This window comes from Ursus americanus, chromosome 1 (assembly GCF_024610735.1).
Source record: "Ursus americanus isolate L20-20 chromosome 1, mUrsAme1.1.p, whole genome shotgun sequence".
NCBI classification, from domain to species: Eukaryota; Metazoa; Chordata; class Mammalia; order Carnivora; family Ursidae; genus Ursus; species Ursus americanus.
This window is the reverse complement of record NC_142127.1, coordinates 49254815-49278910: the sequence shown is the minus strand read 5'-3', so window position 1 is coordinate 49278910 and position 24096 is coordinate 49254815. Positions and strand designations below refer to the sequence as shown.

At 37.0% G+C, this 24096-nt stretch overlaps 1 protein-coding gene across 7 annotated transcripts in view; it reads left to right on the top strand.

The window, feature by feature from the left end:
* METTL8 (methyltransferase 8, tRNA N3-cytidine) overlaps nt 1-24096 on the top strand; it is an 84573-nt gene that overhangs the window by 43961 nt on the left and 16516 nt on the right. For all 7 annotated transcript variants that reach the window (XM_087861376.1, XM_087861375.1, XM_087861373.1 and 4 more), the window contains 3 exons: nt 11175-11266; nt 20813-21180; nt 23286-23335. In XM_087861376.1, the coding sequence (XP_087717502.1) occupies nt 11175-11266; nt 20813-21180; nt 23286-23335 (510 nt within the window). The remainder of the gene's footprint in view (nt 1-11174; nt 11267-20812; nt 21181-23285; nt 23336-24096) is intronic.

Here is a 24096-nt window from a genome sequence, read left to right as displayed (position 1 = left end):
TGTTTTATTTTTTTTTAAGATTTTATATATTCGACAGAAAGAAAGAGAAAGAGCACAAGCAGGGGGAGCAGGGCAGGCAGGGGGATAGCAAGAAGCAGGTTCCCTGCTGAGCAGGGAGCCTGAGGCAGAGCTCAATCCCAGGACCCTGGGATCATGACCTGAGCCAAAGGCAGCTCCTTAACCAACTGAGCCACCCAGGCGCCCCATCTTCAATGCTGGATTAATGGAAAAAGCTGGATACTCGTCTTTGCTTCTGCATCCCATCTGTTGTGATAAGTTGTTTAGGTTGAAGTATATGAAGAAAATTTGGCCACACACAGATATGTGCTAGTAAAGGAGAGGAGTTTTTTAATAGCATTTTAAGATAATTGTAGGTATATTTCCTGATATTACACTAAACCTCAGCAGTGGGAGTTTCTTAGTTGCAATATGGAATATGAAACCATATCTATTATATTTCATTGATACATCCTGCACTTTGGGTATTTTACCTCTGCATCATTTTATAACATTCATTATGCATGGATAATTTGGAAAATTTTGATTCCCTGTTTAAATCTTTCAAATATTGACACATTTTATTATACAGTACTTAAAAATCACTTTTGTAATACCACACTATTCTCATTAGGAAAATCTCTTAAGTATTGGGAAGCTATCAATTCATGGTGGTAGACACCACTTTTCAAAATTCTAATTTTTGCTTTAAAACACAAAATTTATCTTTGGTGGCAAAAATTGTCATTTATTTTCTTAAAGTGTAGGCTCATTTCTTTTTTTTTTTCTTTTTCTTTTCCTTTCTTTTTTTTTTTTTTTAGAGCGGGACAGAGAGGGAGGGGAGGGGCAGAGTGAAAGGGAGAGAAAGAATCTTAAGCAGGCTCCACCCCCAGTGCAGAACCTGATGCAGGGCTTAATCCTACCACTCTGAGAGCATTATCTGAGCCAAAATCAAGAGTCGGACACTTAACCGACTGAGCCACCCAGGCATCCCTCAATTTGCTTACTTTTAAGACATGCCAGATAACCCAAGTCTGAATAACTATAATTTGTCTACAGTTGCTCTTTCAACTAAAAATAGCATTCTCCGAAAAAAAAAAAAGCAGATAATTCAGTTCACAGTGCAAACAATCATATAAGTGCTTTTCTACAAGTCAGTCATCGTACTTCAGAATGTAGCAAAAGTCCTTTATGCGTGCCTCCTATTTTGTTTGAATATTAAACATGTTACCCAAGGGTCAATATTTTATAAAATAGTTTTTGCTGATTTATCAGCCACTTCTTCAGTGAATTAGACTTTTTAAACAAAAATTGGTAAATTCTTTACCACCCACTGGTTGGTGGTCTAGAATCAATGACCACTGGTACATTTTGGTGCCACTGTCTTGTTTCATACTGGGCAGTTGCACTTTGTTGCACCACCATTGTTTTTATACTATCAGTGCAAATGTCAATACAGTGAAAAAGGCAAATAGCAGCATATATAGAATAGTTTTGACTTAGTGAACCACCGGAAAGGGTGGACAAAACTTTGAAACCATAGTCCTAGGATTACAGTGTTACTGTAATTATCTTAAGTTACTTCCTCAACTTGATACAGTCTGCTCAGAATTAATATTGTGAGGGGCACCTGGGTGGCACAGTTAAGTGTCTGACTCTTGGTTTTGGCTCAGGTCATGATCTCTGGGTCCTAGGATTGAGCCCCGTATCGGCTCCGCACTCAGTATGGAGTCTGCTTGAGACTCCTTATGCCTCTCTCCCTCCCCACCATGCTCTCTCTCTCTTAAAGAATAAATAAATCTTGGGGCGCCTGGGTGGCACAGCAGTTAAGCGTCTGCCTTCGGCTCAGGGCGTGATCCCAGAGTTGTGGGATCGAGCCCCACATCGGGCTCCTCCGCTATGAGCCTGCTTCTTCCTCTCCCACTCCCCCTGCTTGTGTTCCCTCTCTCGCTAACTGTCTCTATCTCTTTCAAATAAATAAATAAAATCTTTAAAAAAAAAAAGAATAAATAAATCTTAAAAAAAGAATTAATATTGTACTACATAATATAAAATGTAAGAAGATTACAATAATATGATTCTACTTACCCATTCAATCTGTGTTATACTGTTGCCATATAGTTTACTTCTATATATGCTGTAAGCTCTAGAATTCATTGTTAATATTTTTGCTACATATAGTTAGTAATTTTTTAAAGAAATTAAGAAAAAGTATAAAAACATTGTCTTTTATAGTTACCACATATTTATCATTTCTGGTCTCTTTATTCTGCCCTATGCATCTGAGTCTCCATCTAGTACCATTTTCCTTTAGCCTAAAGAACTTTCTTTAACATTTCTTGTATTATCGATTCTGCTGGCAACGAATTCTTTTAAATTTTGTTTATCCGAAAATGTTTTTATTTTTAAATTCTGAAAGATATTTTCACTTCATATAGAATTCTAGATTGACAGACTTTTTTCTTTCAGTACTTTAAAGATGTCATTCATTTGTGTTCTGCCTCCATTGTTTCTAATGAGAAGTCAGCTGGTGTTTGCATTGCTTTTGGCCTGTCTATAATAGTTCCTCTTAATATTTCTTTTTATCTTTGATTTTTAGCAGTTTTCTGTGTATTTATCATGCCTTGGATTTGCTTTGCTTCCTGGATTTATTTTTTTTAATCAAATTTGGAAAAACTTTAGTCAGTGTTTCTTCAGGTTTTGTTTTTGTTTTTGTTTTCTTATTCACTCTGTCTCTTCTATTATTGGGCCTTCAACTTGTGTGTTTCTTAGACCCAATTGATATCATCCCATAGATTATAAAGACTTGTACATTTTTTTCCAATTTTTTTTCTCTGTTCTCAGTTTGGATAATTTCTACATCTTCAAGTCAAAGTTCACTGACTTTTTTTCTGTAGTGCCCATTAGCTATTAAGCCTACCTGTGAATTTTTCATCTCAGATATTGTATATGGTTAGTTCTAGAATTTCCTTTTAGTAGTTTCCATTTCTTTGCAGAGGTGTCCCCATCTATTCATCCATTCTGTCCATCTTTTCCTTTAAATCTTGAAATCTTTGAACATTTTAAAAAGCTATTTTGTACTAATTCTAACATTTGTGTGCTAATTCTAACATTTGAGTGTTCTTAGTCTGTATTTATGGCTGCCTTTTCTCTTGATTAAGGATCACATTTTCTAATTTCCTCACATGCTAATAGTTTTGATTGTGTGGTGGACATTATGGATGATATCTTATATGGAATCTGGATTATGTTTTCTTACTTTAAAGGCATTGAATTTTTCCTGGCAAGTGGTTGAATTATTGCCAAATCTTTTTGGTTAGGTGAGATATAATTTTTAAATTTTTTAATTTAAATTCAATCTAGTTAACATATAGTGTATTATTAGCTTCAGGGGTAGAATTTAGTGATTCATCAGTTGCATATAACACCCAGTGCTCATTTCATCAAGTGCCCCCCTTAATGCCCATCACCCAATTACCCCATCCTGCCACCCTCCTCCCCTCCAGCCACCCTCAATTTGTTTCCTATAGTTAAGAGTTTCATATGGTTTGCTTCTCTCTCTGTTTTCATCTTATTTTTCTTCCCCTTCCCTATGTTCATCTGTTTTGTTTCTTAAATTCCACAAATGAGTGAAATCATATGCTGTTCGTCTTTCTCTGACTGACTTATTTCACTTAGCATAATACCCTGTAGTTCCATCCACATTGTTGCAAATGGTAAGATTTCATTCTTTTTGGTGGCTGAGGAATATTCCAGTGTGTGTGTGTGTGTGTGTGTGTGTGTGTGTGTGTGTGTGTGTGTGTATACCACATCTTCTTTATCCATTCATCTGTCGACAGACATCTGGGCTCTTTCCATAGTTTGGCTATTGTGGACATTGCTACTATAAACATTGGGGTGCATGTGCCCCTTTGAATCACTATTTTTGTATCCTTCTGGTAAATAACTAGTAGTGCAGTTGATGGGTCATAGGGTAGTTCTGTTTTTAAAGGTGAGGTATAATTTTGGGTGTTGTTAGGGTGAGACTATTTTGATATTGTCCTGTGAGTGTGGATCTTATTCCAATGGCATGGCATATCTGGGGTCTTAACTGAATAATGGAGCTGTTCAGAGAGGCCTCTCCACTCTGGCTTAGCCAGAATTTCAGTATTGCCAAGCAATGCACTGCCTATGTCCGGTCAGTTCTCTTTTTGCTACCTTCACCCACAGAATCCTCTCTGTACATCAGGACCTGTGGAGTCTGTCCTGTTGGTGAATAGCCAGCACTAGTTAAACACTAGAACTCCCTTGCAGATTTTAGGAGCCTACCCCTCTGTCCAGCCCCCTTTTCTTCAGTATTCTAATGCACAAAGTCTTACCACCTCAGCGACTCTGAACCCTGATCTCTGCCTTCCAACTCACAAAAGTGCCTCTCAGTGAGACAGCCACTCTCTGCTTGGGCTCTACCTCTGCACTATAGTCTAGAACATGTTCCTGACAGAAAACGAGGGTGAATGTGGGGACTGACCTTTTGTTTTTCTCTTCTTTGAAGGATCACAGTCCTGCACTGTCTGAAGTGTAATCCAGTGCCTAAAACAATTCCTTCATATATTTTTTCCAGTTTTATCATTGTTTTTGGTAGGAGGGTAAGCCCATTATGACGTACTCTGTCATGGCCAAAATTACAAACCCTATTCAGCAGTTCTAAGTAATAATTATGATTTTATAGCTATATAGAAAAATGTTTGTGTATATATGCACATATGTACACAAATATAGGAAAGGAACTTGAAAAATTAAGAACTGTTAATCTGTTAGGATATTAAAAATGAAAAGTAAAACTTTTTAAATTTTTCCATTATTATAAATGTAACTGTGTAATATGATTTTGTTATGGAATTAAGGATTATTGAATTAATTTTAAGCTGAAACTAATAACCTCCATTTCTTCCTTTTACCTAGGAATATATATTTTTAAAGATTTATTTTTTAGAGAGAGAGAGAGAACATGGGTGGGGGCAGAAGGAGAGGGGGAGAGAGTCCCAAGCGCACTCCATGCTGAGCATAGAGCCTGATGCAGTTCTCAATCCCATGATCCTGAGATCATGACCTGAGCTGAAACCAAGAGTTGGACGCCCAGCCAACTCTGCCACCCAGGAAGAATATCTTATTTTTAATTCATTAGTTACCTAAAATTTGTTAAATTTGCCTTTAAATTTTTTTTTATAATGAGACTTTTATATACACAGTAAATGTCAAAGACAGGAAAACATTCTATCCATATAGATTACACTGGGTACTTTAGTTTATTTGTGATTATTAAAAATTATAATAGTACATGGCGCCACATTTGGCAGAATTTTCAATATGTAGGATCCTCAAAAATGTTAGTACCCAAGCTAAACAATTGGGGTCTATGTGTGTGTCAGTGTGTTTTAACTTTTCCAAACCAAACCAAATGCACAGTTATTTAGACTATTACTGCAATCAACTGTGAAAGCAAGGAATCATCATTCAATTACACTTTACATATAGAAGGAATAGGAAATACGATGCACATTCATGAACTGAGGTCGTTAAGACTCACAACTACTATAAAATTATAGGACAAATTCTACAAACCATGTTATAAAAATTTCTTGCTCAAAAATCCTGTCTTTTATTTTTGAGATTTCTTTTTCTCAAATTCAAGTTTTCAGGAAAAATATTAAGTATATTTTGTATTTTCTGCTCAATTCTCTTCTTTTAAGAAAACATATCTTCTTTTTTATTGTTTGAATTGCTGGATTTTCTCTTGAGAAGGATGATATAAAGCTTTAATGACAGTTGTTAATATGTCTTAAACATACAGTTTTTTTGTAAATATATATATTTTTAAGTTACCTCTAGTTGAGAGGCACCAGAGTGGCTCAGTTGGTTAAGCGTCCGACTCTTGATTTGGCTCAGGTCATGATCTCAGGGTTGTGAAGTCAAGGCCCGCATTGGGCTCCATGCTGGGTATAAAGCCTGCTTAATATTCTCTCTCTCCCTCTGTCCCTCTACCCACCCACCAAAAAAAATTACCTCTAGTTGAAGCAGCTTTATAATATTAAGGAAATTTTAAGACCGTTATCTCTTAATTCCACCATTCTAACATACTTGTTTTTATTTTACCCAATGTCTCTATAGTTTTATTTAGTTGTGATTATAATACAGATACAATTTTTGGTTCTGCTATTTTAACCTCATGTTTCATAAACACTTTTCCGTGTTGGCACATAAGCTTCATATTTATCATTTTAAATATCTGCATAATATTCCTTTAAGTTACCATAATTTTTTCCTTACCCTATCAGTGAGATTGTTTCCAATTTTTTGCTATTATATTTGGTATTCTAGTGATTATCATTTTACAGGTACTTCTCTATATAGAATTTCTCTGTTCTTTTGAGTTACTTTGTTATACTAATTCCCGGAAGCACAACTCATAGGTCAAACAGTATGAACCATTTTTTTTCCTTTGGTGGTAATGGCAGTGGTTGTTAAATACCTGATTATTTCAGTTCATTAGTTATTTGTCTCTATGCTTAAATTCTATTGAAATTGTATTTATTACTTACAAACCCGAATGATTCTTATTGCTGTCTGTTGGGTTTTTGTATATGTGAATCAGACTCTTCTAATATAAAGAAATGCCATAAAGCAGCAGGTTTAAAGGAAGTCCCCATAAATATAGTAGGAACGTTTTATAGGTTTCTGTGGGGATTCTGTAACTATACAGTGGAAAATCTGTTCTGCAGGGGCTTAGGGTATAATATTCCCCTCACTTAGCAGTTAAGAAAATGAAGCAACATAAAGAACAGTGTACGGAAGTGAGAGCAATTTAAGAAATAACTAAATCTATTAAATACTAAGGAAGAAGCAAGTTAAACTAACAGTTTAAAACAAATGCTTAAAGCTAACGACCATATATATATACTCTTAATGTCTCAAAGCTTGGTGTTTTGTTTTGTTTTTTTACAGGGAAATGGATTGTTATATTTTCTTTCTTATATGCTGTAGAAATTTATAGATGAGAAACTTGTACCCAGCCTTAGTAATCCTATTTTTTCAATAAATTACTTGTTGCGTTTAATATCATAACTATCATTTAATAACACTCTGTATGTATTTATATATACAGAGTATAAAATATAATTGCCAGCTCCAAGTTATGTATGTGATTGCTCACATATATTAAAATAAGTCAAAACAAAAATCTGGGTTTTTTTAAAAGATTTTATTTATTTGAGAGGGAGAGAGCATGAGCAGGGGCGGGGAGGGACAGAGGGAGAAGCAGACTCCCCCACTGAGCAGGGAGCCTGACAGAAACAGGGCTCGATCCCAAGACCCTGAGATCATGAGCTGAGCCAAAGGCAGCCACTTGACTGACTGAGCCACCAGGTGCCCCCAAAAATCTGTTCTCATTAAAGCAAGTGGACAAAGCTGCTTAATAATTATTTGGGCTGTGAATGATTTTTACTTGAAATAATGGTAGTTAAATTTTCATCTTTGGAACTCTGATTTTTTAACATCCTCATTTACTTTTCCTGAAATTTCAATATATCAGTTTTGATCCTTCTTAAAGGAAAGCAGTTTCCTATCTTTAGGTGGTGTATTTATAGCCAGGTCACTGGAATATACCCTCTCATATCTGATTGCATAAACATGACTTAAAAGAGTACCAAGCTTATCATCATTTACCCAAGGCACCTTCTTATTCTGTCTTGGTTACCCCCCTGCCACACACACACACACACACACACACACACACACACACACACACACCGTCCCTTAGTACTCTGTTTTAAGACCTTAGAATCATACTTGACTCTATTCTTCTTTATCTCCCAGCAGCTAGGTCACAGATACTAGTCACAGAAACCAGTTTTTGTCACAGTGGCTCCCCCTCTGCTCTGCTTTCTGTTTGCGGTTGCCACCACCTTGGTCCTAGGACTCATTACTCCTAGACCACTGCAACAGAATTTCATCGGTCTCCCTTCCACCAGTCCTTCCCCACTTCATTTTATCTTATACATTACTAAACTATTCACACTTAAGATCTTTGGAATCTGACCATTACGCAGCTGCCAGCTTCATAATGAAACATATAAATTGCCCCACCTCCCTTCCCCCTAACCTGAGCCCAAACTCACCTCCCTCTCAAGGCTTCCTATTTGCCCCAGCTATCGTTAATTGGCTACATTTACATACATTAGATGCTCACCAAGTGGGCTACATTGTATTATAATTTACATATTATCATTGATAATATCAATGTATTATTATTACATTGTTAATCTGCCTGTATCAGGAACATATAAACCCCACTATGGCCAAGGATTAAGTCTTAAATCTCTCAGTATCCCCCACTGTCTTAGTAGACAGTAATAGACTACTGGTCAAGAGGATGGACTTTGAAGTGAGACAAAACTGGGTTTGAATTCTGGCTCTGTCACTTAATGGCTATATGACCTTGAATAAGTTCCTAAATTTCTGTTTCCTCTTATGCAAAATGAGAATGATTATAAACCCCTCGTAGGGTTTTTGAAAGGATTAAATAAGACATATATGTATGTGCACAATGCCTACCAATATAATCAATAATAATAGTAATTATCATTATAATAATGATCATGCTAAGTGCTCAATTAATGTTTGTCAACCACCATTATGATACATGTCAAGAATTTGATATTTCACCCTTTTTTCATCAGTGAGATAGCTACAAATATAAAAATGTGAGAGATTTTTCTTACAGTTATCAGTAGGCTACATGGAGCTTGAATTTTGGATATGTGGCTTCTCTGTTGTTTAGAAAATGGTTTATTCATGGGGCACCTGGGTGGCACAGCAGTTAAGCGTCTGCCTTCGGCTCAGGGTGTGATCCTGGCGTTATGGGATCGAGCCCCATATCAGGCTCCTCCCCTATGAGCCTGCTTCTTCCTTTCCCACTCCCCCTGCTTGTGTTCTCTCTCTCACTGGCTGTTTCTATCTCTGTCGAATAAATAAATAAAATCTTAAAAAAAGAAAAGAAAAGAAAAGAAAATGGTTTATTCAGGGGGCGCCTGGGTGGCTTAGTCGTTAAGCGTCTGCCTTCGGCTCAGGGCGTGATCCCGGCGTTATGGGATTGAGCCCCACATCAGGCTCCTCTGCTGGGAGCCTGCTTCTTCCTCTCCCACTCCCCCTGCTTGTGTTCCCTCTCTCGCTGGCTGTCTCTCTCTGTCAAATAAATAAATAAAATCTTTTTAAAAAAAAAGAAAAAAAAATGGTTTATTCAGAAAATTACATCACTCATTTATAACCTTACCTATTTCAAAAAAGGAAATACAAATTTTGTAAAAACAAACCCCCAAAACCCCCACCTTTTTTGTATGAAGATGTTGCTTCTATTCCATGAAGACATTTTAGCAGCAGAAAATAATATCATCTCACATAGGAAGTATAAATTTTGAAACTGAAAATACTTATAGAAAGTGCCAGATCTGGGAAAGCTGACCTTCTTATATACTATATCAACTATTCTATCATTTAAATGTTAAAGAATCCATTTACAGAAATTAAGGGAACCAATAAGATAAATCTAAAGTTACTTAAAAGACTGGGGGTACCAAAAACAAATAATCCAGTCAAGGAATGGACAGAAGACATGAGCAGACAATTCTCCAAAGAAGACATACAAATGTCTAACAGACACATGAAAAATGTTCAACATCACTAGCCGTCAGGGAAATACAAATCAAAACCACAATGAAACACCACCTTACAGCATCAGAATGGCCAAAATTAACAAGCCAGGGAACAACAAATGTTGGTGAGGATGTGGAGGAAAGAGGAACCCTCTTCTTACACTGTTGGTGGAAATGCAAGCTGGTACAGCCACTCTGGAAAACAGTATGGAGGTTCCTCAAGGCATTAAAAACATAGCTACCCTATGACCCAGCAATTGCATTACTAGGTATTTATCCCAAAGATACAGATGTAGTGAAAAGAAGGAGCACATGCACCCCAATGTTCATAGCAGCAATGTCCACAATAGCCAAACTGTGAACGGAGCTGAGATGTCCTTCAACAGATGAATGGATAAAGAAGATGTGGTTCATATATACAATGGAATATTACTCAGCCATCAGAAAGGCTGAATACCCACCATTTGTGTGACATGGATGGAACTGGAGGGGATTATACTAAGTGAAATAAGTCAAGCAGAGAAGGACAATTATCATATGGTTTCACTCATGTGGAACATAAGGAATAGAACAGAGGACCACAGGAGAAGGGAGGGAAAATTGAATGGGAAGAAATCAGAGAGGGAGACAAAACCATGAGAGACTCTGGACTCTGGGAACCAAACTGAGGGTTACAGAAGGGGGTGGGATGGGGTAACAGGGTGATGGGTATTAAGGAGGGCACGTGTGGTGATAAGCACTGGGTGTTACATGCAACTAATGAATCGTTGAACACCACATCAAAAACTAATAATGTGGGGCGCCTGGGTAGCGCAGTCGTTAAGCGTCTGCCTTCGGCTCAGGGCGTGATCCTGGCGTTCCGGGATCGAGTCCCACATCGGGCTCCTCGGCTGGGAGCCTGCTTCTTCCTCTCCCTCTCCCCTGCTGTGTTCCCTCTCTCGCTGGCTGTCTCTCTGTCACATAAATAAATAAAATCTTAAAAAAAAAAAAACTAATAATGTACTATATGTTGGCTAACTAAACATAATTTAAAAAATGAGGGTAAGTACAAAATATTTTAAAACATATCTCTTTAATAGTAAAGTATTAGAAAATAAGTATTATAAAAGATTAAAAAACTATTAAAGAATGCCATATTCATAAATGAACAAAAAGGCAAATAAATTTAGCCTTAGAGTAAAATACAGCAAACCATACTAGCACCCAAATAATCATGCGCCATAGTGCTCCTGAGACATGACTTCAGCAGTCATTTCCAAAAGGTAGTTGGGGCTTGCCACACAGCCACATTTTAACAGAAGACCTGTAGGAGTTCCAGGGTTGTACCAGCACCATCAGAAGAAACATCTAACACAAAATATATTCATTCAACATGGAATTAGTTTGTATCATTTGCCTTTGATTATTTTAGAATGAAAGATGTATCCCTTGTCACCCTTCTTCTGCCTTGAATTATGAAGCAGGTTTTGCAACCTTTTCATTTTTTGATAGGGATCACATGCAATGGTCTGAAGAAGAAGAAGCAGCAGCCAAAAAAAAAGTAGAGGAAAACTCAGCTGTGCGAGTCCTTCTGGAAGAACAAGGTAGGCAATTACATGTTGTAGCTCCTGGAGTCTGGTTTTTCTGTTCAGCCTTCCACTGATTCAGTTCACATGTTCTCCTCCTAATTGTGTCATTGCTCTGGAGAGTTCTTGGCTTCTACCCATGCCAATCCACTTGCTCCATTTGGGAGAATTCCATTATTCTAGTGTAGTGGGACCAAAGTTAGTGAAATTAATTATGGATTGACTCTTTAGTTGCCGTTTTGGTAATCATAGTATTACCTTTTTCTGGGAGATACACATAAGGAAATTTTAAAATTTCCCTCTTGCTATATACATCTTTTAGTCTGCTGTTGTGCATTGTATTTAACAGGAGTTTTTAACAAATTCAGAAACTTTGAGCAAATATAGTAAAGTCATATCAAAATGTTATGGCCTTTTAGGCTAAGCATCAAGTTTCATAAGGATTCAAGGTACTTTTCTTGGAGGCTTTTTGATATTGCAAGTTTAATTGAGGTAAGACCTTGTCAACCTTCAAAGCTGGCTTCTAAAAAAATTGGCTAATGCTACTATCACAAAAACAGAAAATAACAAGCATTGGTGAAGATGTGGAGAAATCTTAGGTGCTGTGGAATTGGTAAAATTGTAAAATGATGCAACCTCTATGGAAAACAGTATGGAAGTACCTAAGAAAATTATAAATGGAACTACCATATGACCGAGAAATCCCACCTCGATATATAGCCAAAAGAATTGAAAACAGAGTCTTGAAGATATATTCATACACCCATGTTCATAGCAACACTAGTCACAACAGGCAAAAGGTAGAAGCAACCCAGATGTCCACTGACAGGTAAATAGATAAACAAAATGTGGCATATACACACAATGGAGTATTAGCCTTGAAGAGGAAGAAAATCCTGTCACATTCTATGACATGGATGAACCTTGAGAATATTATGCTAAATGAAATAAGCCAGTCACAAAAAAGGCAAAAACTATACGATTCTGCTTCTATGAGGTATCTAAAGTAGTCAGATTCATAGAAACAGAAAGTAGAATGGTGGTTACCAGGGGCTGGGGGGAAGAGGAAACACAGAGTTGTTGTTTAACAGATACAGAGTTTCAATTTGCAAGATGAAAAAGTTGTGGACATCTGTTTCATAACCAAGTGATATACTTAACACTACTGGACTGTATACTAAAAATGGTTAAGATGGCAAATTTTATGTTGTGTATTTTTTACCACATTTTTTTTTTAAAGCATACTAAAAAAAATTTGGTCTGTGTCCTCACTGCCATAGCTAGGAACCCATATACACTTTGACCAACACATGTACTCTCCAGATAAGCTTTTCTACCTTGTTTTTCTTAAAATGATTTCCCCCTTAAAACATGTTGGTTCTTTTTTCTTTAAAAAAAAAAAAGTTTATTGAAGTATCAAACATACACAGAAATTTTCACAACTTCTAAATGAATTGTCACAAAACTCAATGAATTTTCCCAACATCCACATCAAGAAACAATATTACCATTAACCCAGAAACTTCCTCATTTTCTGTCCCAACAACAATACTTCCCCCAACCCCTCTGACCCCACAAAGAGCAACTATTATTCTGGCTTCTAATACCCTAGATTGATTTTACCAGAACAGCTTGGTTCTGGTCATGATGATTTCTTGATCACTGTTGTAGCAGTATCAGTGTACCTATTAGAGCGAGTGTCCAGAAACTATGGCCAGGAGCCAAATCCAGCCTACGGCCTGTTTTTATAAATAAAGTTTTGTTGGAACACAGACATACTCATTTGTTTATATATTGTCCATGGCTGCTTTTGGGCTCTATCTATACAGTCGAGTAGTGATTAAAAGAGACTGTACATAGCCCACAAAGACTACTTACTATCCGGCCCTTTACAGAAAATTTTGCCAACCCCTGCGATAGGATTTTATTTCCAGATTGATCCTATGTTCTGAAACTCCCCTGGGAAAGATGTTTGAATTCCTCTGTGCAAGCCAAGCATAGTGAAAATCACTAATCTCACTGATAAAGTTAACTATTATTTTAGTGACCTTAGCCTACATTTGTGGCTAAGGTTTGCAAGCAAAGGTAGCTGTGGACACTGAGCTAATGAGACAGCTCTCAGGCAGTGAAGGGGGCACTTCTGCCCTATCTTACCCTCTGCCACCATCGATGACTTACTTTATCCCCTGGCATTGTTTGCTCTTCATTAGAGCTAGTTCTCCTTCCTTATCCTAAGCATGAATGTGTCCTGTAGGGTGGACAGCAAAGACAAGCACCTGATCCACAATGGAACCATTCTATTTTTATGAGCTCCAGCCATACAGTTCCAGAGTGGGATATGGCCAGGGAGTGTTGGGGTTGGATTTGAGGGTGCATACCAGTGGCAATTCTGCTTACAAATCAGCCAACATTGCATTCCTTTGCAGGAACTCTGTCACACTATTTCTGAGGAAGTATAATTTTGCTTCTTTGCCAGCAGCTGCACAGACATATTTTCCACATTACTCAAGCTTCTGCTAGTGGCCACCTGGATGTGACAGAGAGCATCAAGCCTAAACAGAATTAAAAGTTATCAGTCATCTTAATTCATTTCCGGGAAGTTAAAAATTATCTACAGTATATTTCCTGATATGAAAAACCAAGGATTTTTTTTCATGCTCTCTTGAATATTTGTTTAGGACATAAATAGATGAGCAGTGCTGATAATGTTCCCTTAAAGTGCGCTGTACGAGGCTGCCTATTTTGGCCTATTTATGTTAACAATGAACTTGAGTGAAGCTAATGAGAAGGTTATTTTAGGGCCTTGGAAACCGCAGTAAAGGAAAATGACAGTTCCCACAGAACCATAGTGTGACTGAAATAGAAAGGTGGTGACTGGCCTCTCTCTACAGAAGCAGGAAAAGCAGGCTGGAGAGGACTGATGATACTGCTTTGAAGCATTTGGTTTGCTTATTAGCACGTCCAGTCACTTTCTAAGCAAGTTTTCTGGCTGCTGTGGAAACACAGACCTAAAGATTCCATTTAAAAATGGCTCAAAGTGAAGAAGGATTCTGCCGGGTCCCCACCCCGCCCTGGAGCACGACTTGGTGCCGTGGGCTTCACACATGTCAGGGAACTGGCACAAGGAGAGGACCCCACCATGCCGGTGACCGTGTCATCACGTGTAAGCGAGGGTGCAGAGAGCAGCAACTGAGGCTGCTGTGAGGATGGCAAAGAAAGGGAACTTTTGTCCTGAGGAACAATGTTGAGGGACAGGACATTACAGTAAATACCTTCCCAGCCACCCTGCCGGCTCAGCCAGGGATCAGAGACCTGCTGGGCTGCAGACGCCTTAGGCGAGGCTTCCTGTTTGGTAATTAGCATCTCTGATGAATACAGGTCAAGGTGAATGGATCGGTGAAAAAGCTCGACTCACAAACTTTGTGAAAACCCAAAGGAAGCTCTGACCCGGTTCTTTTTCTGTGCCTGTTAGTTAAACACCATCTCTTCTTATCCAGGAGATTCCTAAGTCGTTGAAAGAGTGCGTTTTCTCCCATCACAGAGCATTCCATTCGCAGACAATATACAGCATAAACACTGTCTGTTGATCTTATCTTTCTAATTTTAATGCCACTGGGCGGAAATACTGGTTGTTCTGCCCTGCTGGCCTCCTCTCTAGCACACTTCTTTTGGTCTCTGTGTGTGTCACTCTCTCCTGTCACTCCCATTTCTCATTTCTCACCTATTGTCTCAGATGTTGTGAGAACTGAAGTCAGGAAACACCCTCACAGTTCTGAAAATAAGAGCTTAAGCATCACCAGTAGTACAGTCTTTTGCTGTGAGATGGTTGACATTTCATTTCTGTGATTAAAATGTATAACATCCAAGCTCTCGTTAGCAATTTTTCTTTCACTTAGATGCCCAGATTAATCATTTTAATTCCACATTTCCTTTTGGTAATTTCTTTTGCATTTTATGATAGCTCAAATTTCTTTTAAAAGCAGGTTAATTCGGAGAAATAAGGAAAATACATTTGGCAGTTTTTGAGTTAACATGATTATATTTTATAATTTCCTAAAAACATCTCCAGTGTGTTATATCTCAGCTGGTTATTTAGAAAATGTAATGGGTTTTTAAAACTTAATAATGAAAGCAGCTGCTATTTTTACTTTAAAATATTCTTGCGAATAATTACCTATCTAGAGTGAGTTATCTATGTCCACCAAAGTGGTAAAAGAATTCCATTATACCTTACCTTGTGAATTCCTTTACCACTTCAAAGTGTCCTATGTAAAAAAAAAAAAATAGAGTCGTTGAAAGTTTTGTGCGCTAATAAATCTAGAATACTTGTTTTTAAGTCAGCTTTGGTTGTTTAAAATTTCATGCATTATTGTTAGAAATATACTTTTCACAGGGCACCTGGCTGGCTCAGTCAGTGGAGCATGCGACTCTTGATCTTGGAGTTGTAAGTTTGAGCCCCATGTTGGGTGTAGAGATTACTTAAAATCTTAAAATTATATACATACACACACACACACACACACACACACACACACGCACACCCTTTTCGTAATAGTTTTCTTTGTTTAAGGTTTTATTTAATTATTTACTTTAGAGAGAGATTGAGAGCGAGTGTATACACAAGAGTGAGGGAGGGAGGGAAGGAAAGAATGTCAAACAGACTACACCTCAGCCCAGGGCGGGGGCACAACAGGGGGCTCCATCTCATGACCCTGAGATTATGACCCAAGCCAGAGCCAAGAGTTGGATGATTAACAGCTGAGCCACCCAGGTGCCCCAAGAGGTTTTTCTTAACTAGACAATGAACTTCTATCAGTGATACGTGGAAATTTCCAACTTTGAGAGTGTAATTGGTGTGCAAAAATAACTCTAAATTGCTTTTTGTTACATTGTAATGGGATAATTTTTCATAATATTAATCATATATATGGCAGATACATAAATGGTTTAATTCAATTTCTTAGTTGTGATATTCAGTGTGATTCAGGGTGAATTCTGAGTATTTAAGTATAGTTAGTATGTCACATTCTCTCTTCCCTCAGCAGTATTGAATAAGTGAATAATTGAGAATTTGCTTCATCTGTCTGTGGTTAAACATATTACTGCATCCCTTTACTGCCATTGGCATAGACCAATTAGCTCTGAATCCACAGCCTAGGAAAATGAAAGGAAAAAACTGCTTCTCCAAGAAAAATTGATCATTAATATACCTGTTTAGAAAATCAGGTGGTAAAAAAAAAATTGGTTGGGGCGTGTGGCTGGCTCAGTCGGATAGAGCATGTGACTCTTGATCACAGGGTCATGAATTTGAGCCTCATATTGGGGGTAGACTTTACTTTAAAATAAGCAAATAAGTAAATAAATAAATAGAAAATCATTTGGACAAGATTAACACAGGGCAGATTTCTCCACACTGTATTTAACTTTATTGACCTGAACTTGAGATGAGTTAACAGCAGGTCGAAACTAAATATTTCACTCATGGTCAGGAAAATAGCTCTTCCACTTCCCGTTATCACAGATACCTTTAAAGTTCAGGAAATCAACTCATATGCTGACGGTGTTTACCTTCTCTCATAACCATAATTGTGAGTTTGATTGAGCTTTTGTGGCGTCTCAGAAGCTGTCACACCTTACTAGGAACTATGAGTTGCCAGCATTGATTGAGATAACTGCTGAACGCACAACTTAAAAAGCAAAGGACAAAAAAGGTCCAGCCCACTAGCCTTCACCCTAACTCATGCTAGGTGCTGTTTCTGTTTTGTTTCTATCCCACAAACCAATCTATTCTCACAGAGCATTTTATGTTTCCATTGCTCATCATAATTTAATCATAAAATCTTGCATAGTTTATATTTTATATAAATCAAATGGTGTTTAATTCTGCATTTCTGATCTGTTTTTATGAAGGTTCCCTCCAATTAGCATTATTTTTCAGTTTAATTATACTGATTATGTCATACTGGGGTTTTAATTTCAATTTGATGCTTCATAATGAGAGGAAAGTACAAAATCAGAAAAACAAGTTTATTTTCAGAGATATTTTGAAGGGGTCTAATATTGATTCAGTGTTAGGTTGGCAATGTAGTGTAATGATTAAGAGCATGAGCTTTATTTATTTTTTTGAAGTGTTTTTTTTTTTTTTTTAGTAATCTCTACACCCAGTGTGGGGTTCAAACTCACAATCCCAAGATCAAGAGTCACATTTTTCTAACTAAGCCAGCCAGGCGCCCCAAGGACATGAGCTTTAAAGCCCAGTAGACATGGTCTGGGTCCTGGCTTTAGCTAGGTGACCTTGGAAAATTTTTTGTCTCCTCTGACCTTGAATTTCTTTGTCTGTAAATTGGAATAATAATATGTCTGAGAGGTATTATTAGGATTAAATGGGGGGAAAAAATCCAAGTAAAGCATTTGACATAGTACCTGGCACATAATAAACACTCAATATGTGTTATTGTTATAATTGGTATAGTAATTTATGTTTGTTTTTTGTTTTTTTCTCTTAATTCCTGAAGAATGGGAAATACTTGGAAAAGGCTTGGAGTGTATATATTAGCAGCCCTTGACCATGGTGTTCTCATAGTAATCAGATCCTTTCTAAAGATTGCATAATCTGGTTGAATAGAGATGCTTTATGTATTTGGAATCTGAACCAGATTCCAGTCACCTTGCTGCACATTCACCTTCTTCTTCTTTTTTTTTTTTAAAGATTTTATTTATTTATTCGACAGAGATAGAGACAGCCAGCGAGAGAGGGAACACAAGCAGGGGGAGTGGGAGAGGAAGAAGCAGGCTCATAGCGGAGGAGCCTGATGTGGGGCTCGATCCCATAACGCCGGGATCACGCCCTGAGCCAAAGGCAGACGCTTAACCGCTGTGCCACCCAGGCGCCCCACATTCACCTGCTTTATAACCTGTAGAAATTAAAACGGTGGTAGCACAGCCTCATATTTAAGATAGCAATCTGATCCAAGATTTTGTAGTTTGTAGAACTGAGACTGTTCAGTGTTCTCCATAAATTCATGGGGTTTAATAAGAAAGTACATAGACTTCTTAGACATTGAACATAGAGATAACCTTATTCAACCCCTCATCAAATGAGACTCCATAGGCAAGTTGAATGAAGCATTCAACTAAGATTCTGTTTTTGTGTGTAATATACAGATAAACGTTTATAAAAGAAAGAACTACCTAATAATCATTACATTGTTATCATTGCTCTAAATTTTCATCTGATTGTTATATATCAGTATAAAATAAATTTTAGAGTTGCAATCAGTGTATAGACCAGTCTGTGTGAATGTTTTCTGTTAATACCATTATCCTTTAAATTTTAATTGCTACGGAAAATTGCTCTGCTTTGACCTGCGTGTCTTGCTTGGTCATTCCTATGTTGTTGAGTATTTAAGTTATCTCCTACTTCTTCCTATTTTAAATAGCACTGCTATGAACTTCTTTTCTTTCAAGTTGCAGTCCTGCTATTTATGCCCTTCCCGCCCCACTTAATTTCTAGGGAAATATTTCCACAAATTAATTGAGGTGTAATACTACATTCTAGTTAATGATAGGTTCAAACTCACTTCACAGTAGCTTGGTATTGAAAACGCAGATACTAGAGATTTGACTAAATGTAATTCTTCTTAGGTGGTTGCTTTTTATTAAACAAATTTTTTTTTTACCAGCGTAGAGTTACAAAGAGAGTTTTTAGGGTAAAAGGAAGAAGGTGTGAGAAGACCCTGGGGAAATTTGATAGTTTCCTAATTCCTCCTGAATCTGGTTTCAGAATGTTGTTTTTCTCACACAGTATAACAGGTACACTCCAGTTCTTAAAAGTAGAGATAGAACTATTTTAAAGATAATATATAACATTTTTAGATTAACCATAAATGGCCTCCTTCCATTAGTGCAGATGTGAGCATGTTTTGTACTTCAACTTCACATAATTCTTTTGTTACAGAGATCTACTTTCATTTCACAGACCTTAAATACAGAAGGGAGTTTCTGTCTTTATAGCAGTGCGGCTGCCAGATACGATTCGGCCTTGATGGGAAGGAAGTCTTGTGGCCAGATGGGTGGAGATCCATGTACAAGGCCATAAAGATAAAAACGGAAAGAAAAGGAAAACTATACAAGATTCTATAAGAAAGATGAACCTGACTTCAGGCAACTGCTTGATCTGAGGATTGGGATTTCTTTAAAATTATGAAAGAAATGAGTCCATTGTTTTTATTTGTAATTTAGTTTATTTGGAGGGTAGTTATTTCATACAGATCAAAATTCAAATAATTCTTTTACAAACCCTGGCCCCCAGCCACCGAGTTCCCCTTCCTAGAGGCAGCCGGTATTACTAATTATGTGATTTTCCTTCCAGAAGTATTCTGCACATATACAAGTAAATATGTTTGTACATGCATTATGTTTTTGTGTATGCACACATGTGTTCTTTATCTTCTTTTTTTTCCTAGCAGATGATTGTGTCATAGACGTACTGTTCTACACTTTGCTTTTTCACCCATCATTAAATCTTGAAATTATATCAATAGAGGGCCTTTTTTATTCTTTGAAAGCACTTTAAAAATGTCATGTGTCTATATTGGATGAGAATAATTCTTAACCCAGGGATTGGGCCTGGTGCATAGTAGTGACCAAGAAATGTTTGTTGAGTGAAGGAGTGAAGGAGTGAGTGAATTAATTATTTTATTAATTTAAGGTACAATAAAAAGAGGCAGAAAACTAAGAATTGTCTGAAGTCCTGAGACTGTTGACCTAACCCTGACCCTGGGACCAGGGAAATCTAAGGGACATCATAAAATGCAAATGTCTTTTAAAAAGGCATATCTCTTTAAGCCTTCATACTAGGAGATGTCAGTAGGAAGAGATTCCTCTGGCGGTGGGGGAAGAATGGAACGGCCCCTAGATTCCAGGAGTCCTGGCTCTGTTGTGACTGGGCTTCAGGACCTGGAACAAGTGGGTTCATAGCTCTGTGCTGTTCTTTGTTCAAATGCAAAACAAGGGAGTTGGAATAGATTATTTCAAAGGGCAGTTCTGGCTGTAAGATTATGTCATTTATAATTCTGCAGTTTCCTCTCTGATTACCAATTTGCGTAAGATATTCGTCGTGTTGAAACTGCATTTATAGAGAAATTAAAAAATGAGGTGTCCTTTCCTTAAGATGATAAAGAGCCCTACAGGTTATTGGTGAAAATGTGATTATTAAGAATCCAAGATTTAGTATATAGAAAGTAGTTTGCAAGGATTATATTCCTCACAAAAATTTATTGGCCATATGATTAAGGCAGAAGCAGATTTATGGGGAATAGGACCTAATACCCCACACATTAACACATTTTGAGAGAATCAGTACTCTAGTTTTAACCTGTAAGAGGAAAAAAAATCAGATTAATAAAAACTCTAATATTAAAATTATTCAATAGTAAATGTAATTGTTATAAATGATAATGTCTGTAATATATTTAACAGTATCAAATATAGTTATTAAAATAGTAACTAATAGTAAACTTAATTCATAGTAAAATAAATCTTTTTTTTCCCTCTTTATTTTAGTTAAGTATGAGGATGAAGCTAGTAAATATTGGGACACATTTTATAAGATTCATAAGAATAAGTTTTTCAAGGATCGTAACTGGCTGTTGAGGGAATTTCCCGAAATTATTCCAGTTGATCAGAAAACTGAACAGAAGTTGCGAGAATTATCCTGGGATCATGCAAAAACTAGTGCTGCAGATGGTTTCTCAAGAATGCACCGCCCTACCATGCCTCAAGAAAAAAATCATGAGGAAAGATGTGGTTCCTCAGATAGTCAAAGCAAAGCAGGATTGCATTTTTCCAACCTAGACTCTAAAGAACACAGGAAAGGACCTCTGAAGACAGAATTGTTTCCCGGTAGCAACGCCACTTTCAGAATCCTAGAGGTACTGTCCAGCCGGGGCAAAGATGGGAGGTGGCAAATAACTTTGAAATGTACATTCTATATGTCTTTATTAATAATCCATATTTTTTTAGGGGGAAAATGATCAAATCTAACTAAATAAGTGTTCAGTATACTTCTGTGCATTAAAAATATTTAAGGGACTCATGTCTATCATCAGGTTCTAAGTTTGGATTTTAATTTTTTTTTCATTTGTTTTCATTTTTAACTTGAAGGCAGTTTTAAATACCAATAAAGTTTTGGTCTTAATTGCTATTTCTTTCTGTTATTAACCCTTTTTAAGTGAAATAGAAATAAGTGAGATGTATAATTACCTGTAATCCAGTATAGACCTTGACTTTCTATTTTTAAAAATAAATCTCTTCCTTCTGGTTATAAAGGTAGTATATATTGATTAGAGAGTTTGCTAAAGAGTAGATAAGAGAAAATTATTTACCATCCCACATACAAGGGAGTTAACCACGCTTAACATTTTACTGACTTTTCTCCTTTTGTTTATACTATTTTATACAGTTGAGCTATACTGTACCTGTATTTTGGAGTTTTGCTTTGTTTCTATTTAACATTATAACATAAGCAACCAAAGTAGATTTTTCTAACTTAAAAATTCTCTATAAATATTTTCAGGCTGCAAAATGTTTTTCTGTGGAAAGTACTTTAATCTGCTTATCTGTTTTTACAATACTAGGCATTTAAATTGTTTTCACGTTTTCTACAGAAAATATCTTTGGGTATAGACTTTTCTGTATTTCCTTTTATTATCTTGGGTTAGATTTACTGGCTCATAATTTATTTTAAAATTTTAATGCCCTTAAATATATTTTCTTTCTCCAAATCACTTTCTAAGAAGTTGTATTAATACCAATTCATGGCATTGTATGTCTGTTTCATCATACCCTCATGGGTTAGAATATTCTTATTTTAGGGGTGCCTGGGTGGCTCATTTGGTTAAACGTCCGCCTTCAGCTCAGGTCATGATCCCAGGGTTCTGGGATTGAGTCCCGTGTTGGGCTCCCTGCTCAGCAGGGAGTCTGCTTCTCCCTTTCCCTCTGCCCTTCACCCCTACTCTTGCTCTCTCCCTCTCTCTCAAATAAATAAGTAAATAAAATATTTTTTAAAAATTCTTATTTTAAGTGCTTTCCTCCTTGACAAATGAAAATTGTACCTTGTTTTGATTTGCATTTCTTGATTGTTAACTAGGTCACATAGTTCTTCAAATGTTTAAGAGCTATTTGCACTTCTTTTGTATTCTATTTATTTTCTTTGCTTACTTATCTTTAATTTTTTAAACAAACTCTACCATTCTACTGTATTTATTACCAATTTTTTTTACAGTGTGTTGGTCACCATTTAATTTGGTTTGAGTTTTGTTGTGTAAAAATTTTAAATTTGTCAGTATTATTCTTGTGACTTACTCCATTGCTTTTGAGTTTATTTTTATTTTATTTTTTTTTTAAGATTTTATTTATTTATTTGACAGAGAGAAAGATAGCCAGCGAGAGAGGGAACACAAGCAGGGGGAGTGGGAGAGGAAGAAGCAGGTTCCCAGCGTAGGAGCCTGATGTGGGGCTCCATCCCAGAAGGCCGGGATCACACCCTGAGCCAAAGGCAGAGGCTTAATGACTGAGCCACCCAGGTGCCCCATGAGCCACCCATGCTTTTGAATTTAGAAAATTTAGAAAACCTTCGAACACCTATGGGGCACCTGAGTGGCTCAGTTGGTTAAGCGTTTGTTTCGGCTCAGGTCATGATCCCAGGGTTCTGGGATCGAGCCCTGCATTGGGCTCCCTGCTCAGCGTCAAGCCTGCTTCTCCCTCTCCTGCTCTCCCTGCTTGTGCTCTCTTTCTCTGTCAAATAAATAAAATATTTAAAGAAAGAGAGAAAGAGAGAGAGGGAGAGAGGTTGGGAGGGAGGGAGGAAGGAAGGAAGGAAGGAAGGAAGGAAGGAAGGAAGGAAGGAAGGAAACCATCCGACATATAGAGATCCAAGTACATTTTTTCCTAGTTTTTGAAAATAAAACAATCTAACGTTGGTGAGGAAAATTTAACCTGGTTTTCATGATATTTGTTTATTCTTTTGATTTCTTAGGTTGGCTGTGGAGCTGGAAATAGTGTTTTTCCAATTTTGAACACGTTACAGTGAGTTTTAAAGTTTTCTCTTGCAAAGTTTTACATATATAGGGGGCGCTGAGAAATTCTGGAAAAATGTCATGTATATGCCAGTAGTATTCTTGTTCACATATAAACAATGACTTAAACAAATTTCAAAAGAATTGTCTTAGTCTTAGTGTCTAATTTTATGTGAATTAGGAATAACTCTGAAAAGAGTGTTTCACAGCCATGGGTTGAAGTAATTTTTTAAGCTTGTGTGTGTGTGGATGAGAGAATAAGAAAAGAGCAAGAGATTTGACTCTTCCACTAAGCTGTGAATTGCTAAACTTCAGAGATCTATTTGCTCCTCCAGGTATGGTGGTGCCATTTTACACAGAAAATTGAATTTAAAGCTTATACTTTAACCCTCATTTTATTTTGTCATCACTTCTGGGGCCACACCCAGTATAAGACCTCCCTTTGTCAAATGATTATGTCTACACTTGAAATTGTTTAGAGGTGACAGCAACTAACCCTAAGACAAAAAAGCAGACATAGATGATAGGGACAGAGGTGTTCTCCTGTTCACTGCTTCACGTATATGTTGTGGTATTTCCATGATGAAGACGACACTCCTCACAAAGCTTTTTCTAGCACCTTTTACCTATGGCTGGTCTTTGTTTGTTTGTTTGTTTTTTTCAAGTTTACACAATAGCTTTCACATTATTTTTCTATTATAAAATTGACATGAGCACATTGCAGAACATTTCCATTAGAGGAAAGGAGGGTGGGAATCACCCATCATCCCC